We start from the raw sequence: 14,304 nt of genomic DNA, 5'->3' as shown, positions 1-14,304 counted from the left end.
GTACTGGTGTGTTAAATATACCATCTCTTTAGTCCTCACAATAATCACACTGTATAGATGCTAAGCACAAGGAAATATATAGTTCAAGGTCAGACAGCAGCTACAAGGGAAGCAGAAATTCAAATCAAGGTCTGGCTGAGTTTTCAGCTGCCTGAGCCCGTTTACAAGCCTCCCTTGACTTACTTGGCCCTTGTGCCCCAGGCCTCTGTTGCCTATTGAATGGAGAACTGTCTGTCCACAGCTGCCCTGCCCTCCAGGGCAGCTGACAGAACCCACCCCCCGGCCCCCGCCAAGCCTCTTCAGGACTGAGGGCTGAGCTTCCTCACTCGAACCTGGTGAGAGCCTATGCAGAGACGGCCCCAGGACCCAACCAGACCAGATCTGCAGGGGCTTGGTGCCTTTCAGCTCTTCTAGATCCACACACTCTGCTGTTCCCTGGAGCATGTGATCTGGCTTCCAGGGGCTGCCGTAGGGTCTAGGCAACCAAACCAGAGGTGGGGAACTTAAACTCTTCTTAAAGAAAACTGGGACCAGTGGAAGACTATAAACTAAAAGACAGCATATATATGCCTCTCCTTTCCTTCTCCCTCAGACTGTTCTGAGATATACTGGTTCCATTTAGTCTTTCTGGAGACCAGCTGTGACTTCTTGTGAAACTGGGGCCCAGATCAGTACTATGTCACCTTACATCTGCTTCGCTTCTTGCTTTGTCTCAGTTCCCCTTTTCCTTCAAACTTACTGCCCTGGCGTTACACACACACACACACAGAGCCCCAGTAAAGTGTTAATCTATAAGTTTTGCTTTGGTTCTGTTTTTTAGGGTACTGCGGCTAAAACATAAGCTTTAATTTATAAAATGACATGCTATTACCCATCTTTCAAAAGTCCAGGAAAAATAAAAACAAACCTTCTATTAGTAGAGCTTACCTCATACTGATCATAGCTGACAAATATTTTGAAAGAAAGAAAAAGAAGCCATGGTCTACAGGTGTGGGAAGCAGTGCATTAAGGTGGCACTAATCTTGCCTTTGAGAAACGCTGGACTGGAAGAAACACAAGCCGGAATCAAGATTGCCAGAAGAAATATCAATAACCTCAGATATGTAGATGACACCACCCTTATGGCAGAAAGTGAAGAGGAACTCAAAAGCCTCTTGATGAAAGTGAAAGTGGAGAGTGAAAAAGTTGGCTTAAAGCTCAACATTCAGAAAATGAAGATCATGGCATCCGGTCCCATCACTTCATGGGAAATAGATGGGGAAACAGTGGAAACAGTGTCAGACTTTATTTTGGGGGGCTCCAAAATCACTACAGATGGTGACAGCAGCCATGAAATTAAAAGACGCTTACTCCTTGGAAGGAAAGTTATGACCAACCTAGATAGCATATTCAAAAGCAGAGACATTACTTTGCCAACAAAGGTCCGTCTAGTCAAGGCTATGGTTTTTCCTGTGGTCATGTATGGATGTGAGAGTTGGACTGTGAAGAAGGCTGAGCACCGAAGAATTGATGCTTTTGAACTGTGGTGTTGGAGAAGACTCTTGAGAGTCCCATGGACTGCAAGGAGATCCAACCAGTCCGTTCTGAAGGAGATCAGCCCTGGGATTTCTTTGGAGGGAATGATGCTGAAGCTGAAACTCCAGTACTTTGGCCACCTCATGCGAAGAGCTGACTTATTGGAAAAGACTCTGATGCTGGGAGGGATTGGGGGCAGGAGGAGAAAGGGACGCCAGAGGATGAGATGGCTGGATGGCATCACTGACTTGATGGACTGGGAGTTTATGATGGACAGGGAGGCCTGGCATGCTGCGATTCATGGGGTCACAAAGAGTCGGACACGACTGAGCGACTGAACTGAACTGAACTGAATCTTGCCTTATCTGCCTAACCACCATATGCTTTTCTCCCTCTTGCATTTAGACAAAAGGCTGTGTTAACACTTGTTTGAGTACCAGGACTCTGTTTATCTGACTATGATGAGCCTGTGTAGCCTAGTATGATGGATTTAGTAGCCTAAATTCAAGCCCTACTGCTTCTGCATATTTGGTGTTTGACTTGAGAAAGTAATAATACCTGCATAGATATTTCCTCACCTGTAAAATAGAAACAAGATAATCTGCCTCACCTTTCCCATGGGCTGATGTGACACAGTGAGAGTATGTTGAAGCATCACACAGGTGTGCTTTAACTGTGTGAGGGGAGGTTAGGTAATAACTTTCTAATTTAGTCTTCTGAATTCCCATCACTAAAAATAATGAAGCACTTCAGTAAGAAAATGTAAAGGAATAAAACTTTTAAATCTTTTCAGATATGTTTAAGGTAATAATTAAGCTTAAAAACCAAGATGGACTAGGGACTTCCCTAGTGGTCCAGTGGTAAGACACTGAGCTTACACTGCAGGGGACACTGGTTCAATCCCTAGTCTGGGAACTAAGATTTCACAAGCTGTGCAGCATAGCCAAAAAATAGAGGAGAAAAAAAGCTATGATGGAATAAAAGAGACTGGATTTTACCTCCCACATGAAACAAACAAACAGAAATAAACATAAAATATATTTAAAAAAAACAATTTTAAGACAGTGATGTCAGACGATCAGATGATCTCCAAGAGAAAAGAAACATGTGATGGGCCCTGTGATTGCCCTCAGCTGACCACTGGAGAATTTCCAGGCTACAGCACGTGGAGAGGGAAGCTCTAGGGGGAATGGCGGACTTCACAAATTGAGCAGATGGAGCTCAGACCCCCAAGAGACCAAGGTGGCTGGAGTTCAAAGGACAGAGTATCAAAGATACAAGAGATGCACAGAGAGAAAACTCTGGAGATCTGCAGGATCCAGCAGAGTACAAATCGGGCATGCATGTGAGGAAACTGCGCAAAGCTGAGGGAAAAACAACCCAAAAGGATCAGCAGGAACAGTAGCTGGAGCTCACACTGGGCTAAGAAGAGTGCCTGTTTCTACCAGCCCGACTGAAAAAAATCCCTTAATTCACAAGGCACTGGCAGAGTACTTGAAAAAAATTTGCCACAACAGTGGGAAATAGTTAACCATAAACTAAATACTGCTGTGGTCAAGTCTAATAAATCTTAGACACATGGCCTGAAAGGATCAAGTTGTTTCCAATAATTAAAATTCATTCCAGAACAAAGCTCAAAAATATTTATAGAAGTTACTATAGTTGTATTTCATATGTTCAAAACCTTGCATTTCATATCTTCAAAACTCTCTATAGAGAGTTTCTAAGACTCAAATCAACTATCTGTGGATAAAAACTACAGTATTCAAGGTAAAAGACGTCTGCTGTTGCTGCTGCTAAGTCGTTTCAGTCATGTCTGACTCTGTGCAACCCCATAGACGGCAGCCCACCAGGCTCCTCTGTCCCTGGGATTCTCCAGGCAAGAATACTGGAGTGGGTTGCCATTTCCTTCCCCAATGTATGAAAGTAAAAAGTGAAAGTGAAGTCGATCAGTCGTGTCGGACTCTTCACGACCCCATGGACTGTAGCCTACCAGGCCCCTCCATCCATGGGATTTTCCCGGCAAGAGTACTGGAGTGGGTTGCAATGTCCTTCTCCCAAAAGACGTCTAGGATGGAATAAATAGTGTATCCATACAATGAAATACTACTGAGCAATGAAAAGGAGTGAGCTTGATAAAATCTCAAAACAGTTGTGCTAAAAGAATCCAGACAAAAATGTTTCAAGCTGTGCCATTCCTTTACTTGAAATTCTAGAAGATGCAAAGTAATCTCTAGTGGCAGAAAACATATCAGTGATTATCTGATGAGGGGGCAGAAGGAAAGCATTCTCAAGAGGCACAAGGAAACTTTAGGGAGTGATGGAGGTGCTCACTATTTTGATTTTTATGATGGTTTCACAGGTGTGCACAGATGTCAAAGCTTATCATTTTGTACACTTTAAATATGTGCAGTTTATTGTATATCAATTATAATTTAAAAAACTAAAGAGACTAAAGTGAATTTCTAAAAACCATTGAACAACTTGGGAAATAGAAGATTTTAAAATGTAGCCACATTTAATGTTTAAAATTTTGTAAATTTTAGAAAATGTTTCAAGATTTAAATCTATAATTTTTGTCACATCTAAACCTATAGTGTCTATAGACTATACCTATAGAATAGCATCTGTATTTGTATAGTAGCTAAAATTTGTTTGAGGGTTCTCTCTTTTTCCTTTTTGTAGCAACAAATTAGAAAACCTATTCCCCCTGTTGATTGGAAATATTTTCATGAAGGAGGATGGGGGAGTATTTCAAAACAAAACTAAGAATCAGAAAGGCACAAGTTATGAATTTTTCCAAAGCTTGTTTTAGAAATTAAGAAAATTATACCCATTTTTCTTAACCGTAAGTGACTGCACACTTACTCTCTAACACCCCTTTCTGTTTGATATGAGGTCTGGGCTTGAAAAATCCTCTAAATATCTGATTAAAGACTCCAGGACTTTAATTCCTGTTGTCCTCCTTCATTAGAGATGCATGCTCATTATATTTTGGACTGAATTAATTTATGTATTCTCATGCTCCCAACTTGTCTGTCTTGATTTCTCCCAGTTTGATGCCGACCGAGATGAGGATGAGGTGTTCTATGACATCAGCATGGCAGTTGACAGCAAGTTATTTCCAAACAAAGAGGCTGCGGCAGGTAAGTCACTGTGTCCTTTGGGTTACAGTACACCCTGCTCCCCTGCCAAGTGTCTGGGGCTTTGTAGCAATGCCAGAGCTCAACATACTGCTGTAAGGTTGTGAGGATGATGCTGTCCTCAGAGCTTTATACCTTGTGGTTTAAAAATAAAGGTACAAAACAACATAGAAAAGAGCCATATATCTGGTTCCTATGGTTGCTGCCTTTCTTCCAGTCATTGCACAGGCAAATTAGCAGGTAGTCACAATATAGCATAGGATCTACGTTACTATGGGATTTCCCTAGAGGCTCAGATGGTAAAGAATCTGCCCTAAATGCAGGAGACGTGGGTGGGAAAATCCCCTGGAGAAGGAAAGGGCAACCCACTCCAGTATTTTTGCCTAGAGAATTCCATGGACACAGGAGCCGGGCAGGCTACAGTCCAGGGGGTTGCAAAGAGTCAGACATGACTAAGCAACTAACACTTCACTACTGCTGCTGCTGCTGCAGCTGCTAAGTTGCTTCAGTTGTGTCTGATTCTGTGCAACCCCATGGATGGCAGCCCACCAGGCTCCTCTGTCCCTGGGATTCTCCGGGCAAGAACACTGAAGTGGGTTGCCATTTCCTTCTCCAATGCATGAAAGTAAAAAGTGAAAGTGAAGTCGCTCAGTGGTGTCTGACTCTTCGCGACCCCATGGACTGCAGCCCACCAGGCTCTTCCATCCATGGATTTTCCAGGCAAGAGTACTGGAGTGGGGTACCATTGCCTCACTACTTCTATGTTACTATAATTTTTAAAAGTTAATCTAATCCATAACTTGAGCACAATCAAAGTTACAACTTCTCCAGGCTGCCCTAACACATATATGTCTCTCCTGAACCGCCAGGGAAAAATCCTCCCCTTGGGTCTTCTAGATGCCCCCATTCCAACCCACTGCCCCTGTTGTGGCCCTGACCCTTCTCTTTCTATACCTAGAAGTTTGACTACTGTCAAGTAGTCAGTACTCACAGTTCCATCCTTGACCCTTTTCTCACTCTCTTATACACTTTCTCTGCATCAACTCATTGTCCCTTATGGTTTCAACCATCACTTCTACGTGTTTGACTCTCAAATCTTTGTCTCAATCCTGACCTTTCTTCTCAGTTACAGCCTCAGTGAATAAAGACCAAAAGTTCTGGGCTGTAAAGAAAAAGGCTAAACACCTAAAATTTTAAACTGTATTTGAAGCTCACTAAGAACAGGTTTTAAGAAAGACTTTTTTTTTTAAAGACAAGGCAGTAGTCTTTCTGGGCAAACCCACAGAGCACAGAAAACTGATATAAACTCCCCTGCCTGATTTTCCAGTGATATTTACAGAAAGATAGCCTGTTACAGGAAAGAAGGAATATAGAGAAGCATGTCAGATCATGTAAACAAGAGTACCACTGCTTCAAAAAAAGTTGTAGACCTATGTTTTTTGTTTGTTTTGTTTTGTTTGACCACCCTTAGGGTAGTTCCCAGACCAGGGATCGAACCCAAGCTCTCTACACTGAAGAACAGAGTTTTAACCACTGGACTACCAGGGAAGACTTGACACCTGTGTTTTTAAGTTAATATTTAATTCATAACATTCATTTTAGACCTCTCACAACAAATATCTATCTGATAGATACCTTCAATTTCCAAACAGCAGAGCAGAGGAGAAAATTTAAACTGCCCCTTCTTTAGAACTTCCAGCACTTTATGATTCTCAAGTAGCATTTCTCCAAAGTGGCCTCATCCTACAGTGATGTAGCTGTGCTGTATAAAGTACATTCAGTAAATTCTGTCTTCATCCTCTTCAGGTCCCCTTGGTAGAGTGCACCAAGAAACCCCCATAGCAGGGGTTTCCAGGGGCCCCTCCTGCCTTCCTACAGCTCTGAGCTTATGAACAGAGAGGTCTGTGTTCACAGCCACAACTCCCTAACCCCCCTCCATTCCCAAGACTGCTGAAAACATACAAGACCTCTACTCAGCCTTAGAGTAAACCCCTTCTATCTGTCACAGCCCTGGTGAGTGAAGTGTTCCCAGGAGAGCCTGTGGTAAACTGGAAATAAACCTATCCTTACCAGAGGCTGCCACTTCACAGCCCCAGACTATTGTTCAGTTCAGTTGCTCAGTTGTGTCCGACTCTTTGCGACCCTATGGACTGCAGCACGCCAGGCCTCCCTATCCATCACCAACCCCTGGAGTTTACTCAAACTCATGTCCATTGAGTCGGTGATGCCATCCAACCATCTCATCCTCTGTTGTCCCCTTCTCCTCCCACCTTCAATCTTTTCCAACATCAGGGTCTTTTCCAATGAGTCTGTTCTTCACATCAGGTGGCCAAAGTATTGGAATTTCAGCTTCAGCATCAGTCCTTCCAATGAATATTCAGGATTTATTTCCTTTAGGATGGACTGGTTGGATCGCCTTGCAGTCCAAGGGACTCTCAAGAGTCTTCTCCAACACCACAGTTCAAAAGCATCAATTCTTTGGTGCTCAGCTTTCTTTATAGTCCAACTATCACATTCATACATGTCTACTGGAAAAACCATAGCTTTGGATTAAAAATTTACTGAGCATGGCCCCGCCCATCAGAACAAGACCCAGTTTCCCCCTCCGTCTGGATGGATGAATTTAACTCAGATGACCATTGTATCTACTACTGTCGGCAAGAATCCCTTAGAAGAAATAGAGTAGCCATCATAGTCAACAAAAGAGTCTGAAATGCAGTACTTGGATGCAATCTCAAAAATGACAGAACAATCTCTGTTCATTTCCAAGGCAAACCATTCATTATCACAGTAATCCAAGTCTATGCCCCGACTAGTAATGCTGAAGAAGCTGAAGTTGAATGGTTCTATGAAGACCTACAAAACCTTCTAGAACTAACACCCCAAAAAGATGTCCTTTTCATTATGGGGGACTGGAATGCAAAAGTAGGAAGTCAAGAAATAACTGGAGTAAGAGGAAAATTTGGCCTTGGAGTAGAAAATGAAGCAGGGCAAAGGCTAATAGAGTTTTGCCAAGAGATGCACTTGTCAGAGCAGACACTCTCTTCCAACAACACAAGACTCTACACAAGGACATCACCAGATGGTCAATACCGAAATCAGATTGATTATATTCTTTGCAGCTAAAGATGGAGAAGCTCTATTCAGTCAGCAAAAACAAGACTGGGAGCTGACTGTGGCTCAGATCATGAACTCCTCATTGCCAAATTCAGACTGAAATTGAAGAAAGTAGGGAAAACCACTAGACCATTCAGGTATGACCTAAATAAAATCCCTTATGATTATACAGTGGAAATGACAAATAGATTCAAGGGATTAGATCAGACTATTGTTACCATTAAAGAATGGACCAGTGTTTCTGGATCCTTCTCTCTTTCCAGAGAAATCAGAAGCCTGCACCAGTAGGTAAAATCTCCCAGCTGATAAACATCAGTGACTCAGTGAATTAAAGAAAACATGTCCATGGGTTCTGCTCTGTGACTCATCAGTCCCCAGGTCTTGTGCCTTGGCTCTTTCCTTCTCTCTGAATCCTCTCTTTACATAATCTCAGCTGCTCCACAGCTCCCATATCACTTCCAATGATGAAGTGTGAATGACTTTCAATTCCTTTAAATTTTTTAAGTAAAAAATTGTATGTATATATATATATATATATATATATATATATATATATCCGGTCCCATCACTTCATGGGAAATAGATGGGGAAACAGTGGAAACAGTGTCAGACTTTAATTTTGGGGCTCCAAAATCACTGCAGATGGTGACTGCAGCCATGAAATTAAAAGACGCTTACTCCTTGGAAGGAAAGTTATGACCAACCTACATAGCATATTCAAAAGCAGAGACATTCCTTTGCCAACAAAGGTCTGTCTAGTCAAGGCTGTGGTTTTTCCTATGGTCATGTATGGATGTGAGAGTTGGACTGTGAAGAAGGCTGAGCACCAAAGAATTGATGCTTTTGAACTGTGGTGTTGGAGGAGACTCTTGAGAGTCCCTTGGACTGCAAGGAGATCCAACCAGTCCATTCTGAAGGAGATCAGCCCTGGGATTTCTTTGGAGGGAATGATGCTAAAGCTGAAACTCCAGTACTTTGGCCACCTCGTGCGAGGAGCTGACTCATTGGAAAAGACTCTGATGCTGGGAGGGATTGGGGGCAGGAGGAGAAGGGGACAACAGAGGATGAGATGGCTGGATAGCATCACTGACTTGATGGATGTGAGTTTGGGTGAACTCTGGGAGTTGGTGATGGACAGGGAGGCCTGGCGTGCTGTGATTCATGGGGTCTCAAAGAGTTGGACACGACTGAGAGACTGAACTGATATATATATACATGATGATTTGATTCATAAAATGATTACTGTGGTCCAACTAGTTAACATACCTGATCTTTTCATTGTTGTTGTTCAGTTGCTGTCATGTCTGACTCTTTGCAACTCCACGGACTGCAGCATGCCAGGCTTTCCTGTCCTTCACTGTCTCACAGAGTTTGCTCTAACTCATGTCCCTTGAATCGGTATGCCATCCAACCATCTTATCGTTTGTCTCCTCCTTCTCCTCCCACCTTCAGTCTTTCCCAGCATCAGGGTCTTTTCCAATGAGCCAGTTCTTCGCATTAGGTGGTCAAAGTATTGGAGCTTCAGCTTCAGCATCAGTCCTTCCAATGAATATTTAGGGTTGATTTCCTTTAGGATTGACTGCTATGATCTCTTTGCTGTTCAAGGGAGTCTCAACAATCTTCAGCACCAAAATTTAAAATCATCGATTCTTTGGCTTTCAGAGAAGTGTTAGAGGAACTTTTATCTACAGATTCCCATCAGTGCCCAGAAATCCCAGTCTTGCAGGAGGTTCCCTCTATTTGGTACTCAAACTGAGAGGAGGGTCTTCCCAAAACTTCAGATTGAAGATCCACTAAGAGGGAAAACATCTTTACCATTGTCCCAGAACACAGTATGTTTAGCCTTCCAGTACCTCTGAAGCCAATGTATCTTCTTCTCAATTAAATTTAAGGGGACAACATTTCCAAAGACTGTTCTACATCTAAAAGTAGTGACAGTGAGTGATCCTGGGGGGTTCTATTTCAGCTCACACCTTTGTTATCTATGGGAAGGATATTTTTAAATCTGAAAAGTAATTTAGAAATTCGAATTATGGGGAAAAGAAAGCCATACTACCCCTTTTACAAAATGTCCTGATTTTGCTGTCTTTTTTGAGTATTAAGATCATTGTAGTTGTTTTATGTGTTAAATTGTCCAGTGAAAGATGCAAAGTGTGTACATATGGTTATATTTACCTCCCTATTTTGTATGTCAAGCCTTAAACTATTATTAAAGGTACCATTTTCAGCAAACCAAGCAACCAGTAGTAAAAGAAAATGAAAGCTATTCAATCATTATCTGAGCAGATAATGACATCCTGTCTATTGCCTTCAATGATCTATTAGTACTGTTTCCAAGAGCAACAACACGTCAAGAAATTCCATCCCTTGATGACACAGTAACATTTCTGTTAAAAACATTTTATTAGGAAAACCAATCTTTTCTTCCTTATGAGCAGGAGTTGTTTATTTTTTAAACAAAGACTGTTCATTGTCCCATTGATGAAGCTAGTTTTCTAATAATCTTGTTCCATTTTCAAATATTAATGTGTGACATCTCTGTTGACTGGGTTGTTTAAGACCCTTTCATGTTGTAGTTTATTAAAACAACTAAAATAACAGTTTCTAATTAAATAAGTAGGACACAGGAACGGAAGCAGCTAACTATTCAGTGAGCCTCTGTGTTCAGGTCATGTTGCTCATTTCAAAGGAACCACTTTAAAGTCTAAGGGGAGGGCATCATCTAAATACTTATCCCCACTTCCACTAGTCAGTGGTGAATCATTTCCATGTTGTGGAAGTAACAAAAGCTAATTAAAGTCGGCATTGCCTTTAACAAAGCTGTCAGTAGCAGCCACCTTGACCTTCACGAGCTGGAGAGACACCCCTTTATTCCACTTTCCATTCTTCCATTTCTGCAGCCACTCAGTGACCCATCTCATCATCAATCACTCACTGTTTCTGTTTTCTCAGAATGTAGAAGGGACAGCACACTCCTCCGGGTCCTCCCCTGTAGAGCACTTTAATAGAAGATCATGTATACACAACCTCTGGGATTGTGTCTGCTTGCAACTTGGAGTCAGGAGCCTGTGTTAGAAATGGGAGCTGTGACTTCCCTTCATCTCACTCACTTTCTGCATGACCTTGGCCAAGCTATGTAACTTCTCCACAGCTCATTTTCCTCTTTTCTAAAGTGACAGAGTAGAATTCTGTGAAATATTAAATTCTAAAATGTCTATGATCCTATCAGAGAGAAGTATACATTTTATTCCTGAGCTCTTTACTGCCTCCCAACACTAAAGTGCAAACTGGTCTTCCAGCTGGACCCTGAGACACCAAGTAGTTTGGCCCTAAGATACACCTTACAAAATTTTTATTTGAAAAATGCTTAAAGAACAAAGATAGGAAAATTACATCTTCTACTTAAAAATCATATATATAATTAAAGTTTCCATATCACCCCTACAGGCACTTTAACACTCGTGTTGCCAAGGGTATCACCAAGAATTGAGGAGTACATATTTATTCAACTATATGCGGCAGCTCTACGGTTCCTTTCCAAAATGATTTGATGGGTCAACCTTCTTCATTTTGAAAATCTTTATTGTACTTCAGTTTTTTTTTAATTACAGACACAATAAACTATCGTGTTCCTGTTTAGTATTTAGTTGATTTGATGGTGGGCTAGTAGTCAATTCTGTGAACAGCAGGGGTAATGATGAGAAGAGAAGAAGAAATGAGGAAAGACTGTGTGGGGACATACCTTGGTTCTTTTTCTAAAAGAAAATACGGAAGTAGCATCTCTAGGAGAGGTCTATATCTGAGAAGTGTGTGAGATGCTTGACACTTTTTTTTTAAGAAATTCATCTTCATTTAACATTACTCATTGCATGTTCTGAACAAGAGTTATTTTGCAAGGGCAAGTTTACAGTGAAGCAGAGTGGTTGGTTTCTTCACAGGTCCGTAGCATTTCATGGGCAGCACTGAATTCTGTCTTTCTGGCTAGTTAGGTAATATAGATTGCCCAGCAGGAAAGGCTTGTTAGATGAGGATGATAACTCAAGTGTGCTTCAGGAGCCCCATTATGAAAATTGCTGGCCTAAGTGTAAGCCTTGGTCATTAATGGATAAGTAATTCAGTATAACCTGTAGTACCTGGGGGTAGAAACTCTGTATTAACAGATTAAGTTAACCTGATTTTTCCCACTTTCAGGGACTAACGTGATCCAAGGGCTGGAAGAAAAGCTCATCAGGTTCTCATGAAGTGAGCAAACTCAGCCCTTCTTTTTCTGGAACCCTTTGCTCTACTCCCACTGTATTTTGCTCCTGTTCCTTCCTCCTCAGTCACTGTTGCACACCCCTAAACCACTTCTCCTCCTGGACAACCCTTATTCACCCTCATAGTCTGGGCTTACAAACTAGTTCCTTGTGAAGAATCCTACCTCATCACCTCCTCCACTACTAGTCAGAATTAGTAGCTTTTTCCTTTTGGTCTCTGAACCTTGCTGTTGTCAAGTTAATCTTCTCTACAAGATCACTGTCTTCTTAAGGGTAGAGACAGTGTCTAGATATCTGTTATCAAACCAAACTTGGGTCTGCTGCCCCCAGTGCAGTAAAGCCAATCTACCAACACTGGTTTGTGGTGAAGGAAAGTGCCATGTTATTTGCAAGGTGATAAACAAGGAGTTCAGGACAGGTAGTGCTCAAAAAGTCGAACTCCTCTATGGGTTTCAGCCAAGCATTTTTAAAGTCCAGATGAGGGAGGGGCATCTCAGCATATGTGATCAACTCATCCCCAGTTCTCTGATTGGTTGATGGTGAGGTAACTGGGTGATGTTACAGTGGTTAACATTATCAATCCTTAGGCAACAGTAGGTCTGGGGGCTACATGCTCACAATCATCAAGTAGTTAATTTCTTCCATTTGGTGGTGATTTTAGCATCTGTAAAACAACTCAGGAAATGTGCATCAGATACTAATATTTAGGTACTTCAGAGAGAAGCCAGAGCAGAGGATAAGGAGGAAGGGTCTGTCTTGGGAAGGCCCTGTAGGATCCTGCCCAGTTACAGCTACATTTTCCATCTGCAGACCAGACAGTGCCTGGCAGATGGGAAGAGTTAAAAATATTGGAGAATTTAATATAATCAGAAGGACAATATGGAAACCTCGTGGGAGAGAGTTTACTTTAGAAACATGCAGAGACAACCTCCATCCATCAGGTAACATTTGTTTTCCTAATCTTAGGTTCAAGTGACCTTGATCCTTCAATGATGTTGGACACTGGAGAGATCATTGATACAGGATCTGATTATGAAGATCAGGTAATTAAAATCTAAAAATATTTGTCTATTTAAATGTTTTTAATTTTGGTCTTTATAAGTGTTTCATGAAAATTAGAATTACAAATTATTCTGTGAAATGATTACAGATAACTAATAATCTGTTCCATGATAAATCATACAGCTTTTATTCATCAACTTTGGCCCTCTAACCCTCTTTTATCCACAGATTCAAAGTGGCAATTAATTAAGGGAAGATCTGTGGTCAGAAGTTATATGAGCTAGAAGTAAGGCTACGCGAGGTTCTCTTGCCCAAGAATTTGTCTGTATGTCATTCTTCCCAATTATAAGCCCAGTATTTACTAACCACTGCCTACAGACTCGGGGCCCTGCTTTCTTTTTCTAACCTTTAAAAGGGACTGCTGACCAAGGACAACACAGCCAAGAAGTCACATATATTTTCTATTTGGATAAGAAATTTATCTGGGTCATTTTTTTCTCAGCACAAGAACTCTTCTTCCTGCCCTGTTTTAATGATCCAAAATAGTTGGCAAATGATCTGACTCTCTAATTAGGCCTTATTTTTTAAAAAGCATCTTGTCTGAAACTTCATCCACCTCTCACCAATGCTCTTCTGCAGTGGCTGAAAGCCAAGTGGGCATGTTCTCCTGGATTTTTCCCCCATTTTCAACTAATACATGTCACAAATTAATGAAATAGATCTGACCAGTGTCCAAACGTAATGGCTGTTTCTCTGTTTCACATACGTATTCAGAAACTATTTTCACAGGCTTTAAGTTTCTTCCCTTACATCACAAAGCAAGGAGACGATATTGACAAGTATTTAAAATATCTTTTAGCATTTATTAAGCACTTCATACATACTAAACATTGGGCTAAGTTCCTTAACTTGATTATCTCGCTAATTCCCCACAACATCTCTAGGAAATAGGAATTACTATCTTTATTTCATAGATAAGAGAATTAAGACTCCAAGAGTAATTTGCATGCAGTTACACAAATAGTTTCACAGTGGAGCTTGTGAACTCAGGGCAGTTTCCCTAAACCTGCACTCTGCCACCCGCCATCCTCAGTCTCCAAAGACAGGCCATTCAGTGATGAATTTTTGGAGCCTTTTAAGTTGCTAACTCTTAAGATCTCAGCAGAGGCAAATGCCAAACAACCACTATAAAAATGAGCTCACCATCTAAAGTTATACACCGCACCAAGAAATGAACCATAGCATGAAATCCAGCTGATTAAACAAATGAA

At 41.4% G+C, this 14,304-nt stretch overlaps 1 protein-coding gene across 3 annotated transcripts in view; it reads left to right on the top strand.

The window, feature by feature from the left end:
* Positions 1 to 14,304, top strand: part of AK5 (adenylate kinase 5) — a 269,511-nt gene that overhangs the window by 133,795 nt on the left and 121,412 nt on the right. For all 3 annotated transcript variants that reach the window (XM_061411538.1, XM_061411541.1, XM_061411540.1), the window contains 2 exons: positions 4,571 to 4,661; positions 12,998 to 13,074. In XM_061411538.1, the coding sequence (XP_061267522.1) occupies positions 4,571 to 4,661; positions 12,998 to 13,074 (168 nt within the window). The remainder of the gene's footprint in view (positions 1 to 4,570; positions 4,662 to 12,997; positions 13,075 to 14,304) is intronic.

Source organism: Bos javanicus, chromosome 3 (assembly GCF_032452875.1).
Source record: "Bos javanicus breed banteng chromosome 3, ARS-OSU_banteng_1.0, whole genome shotgun sequence".
NCBI classification, from domain to species: Eukaryota; Metazoa; Chordata; class Mammalia; order Artiodactyla; family Bovidae; genus Bos; species Bos javanicus.
Note: the sequence above shows the minus strand (reverse complement) of the source record. Positions and strands in the feature narration are given on the sequence as shown.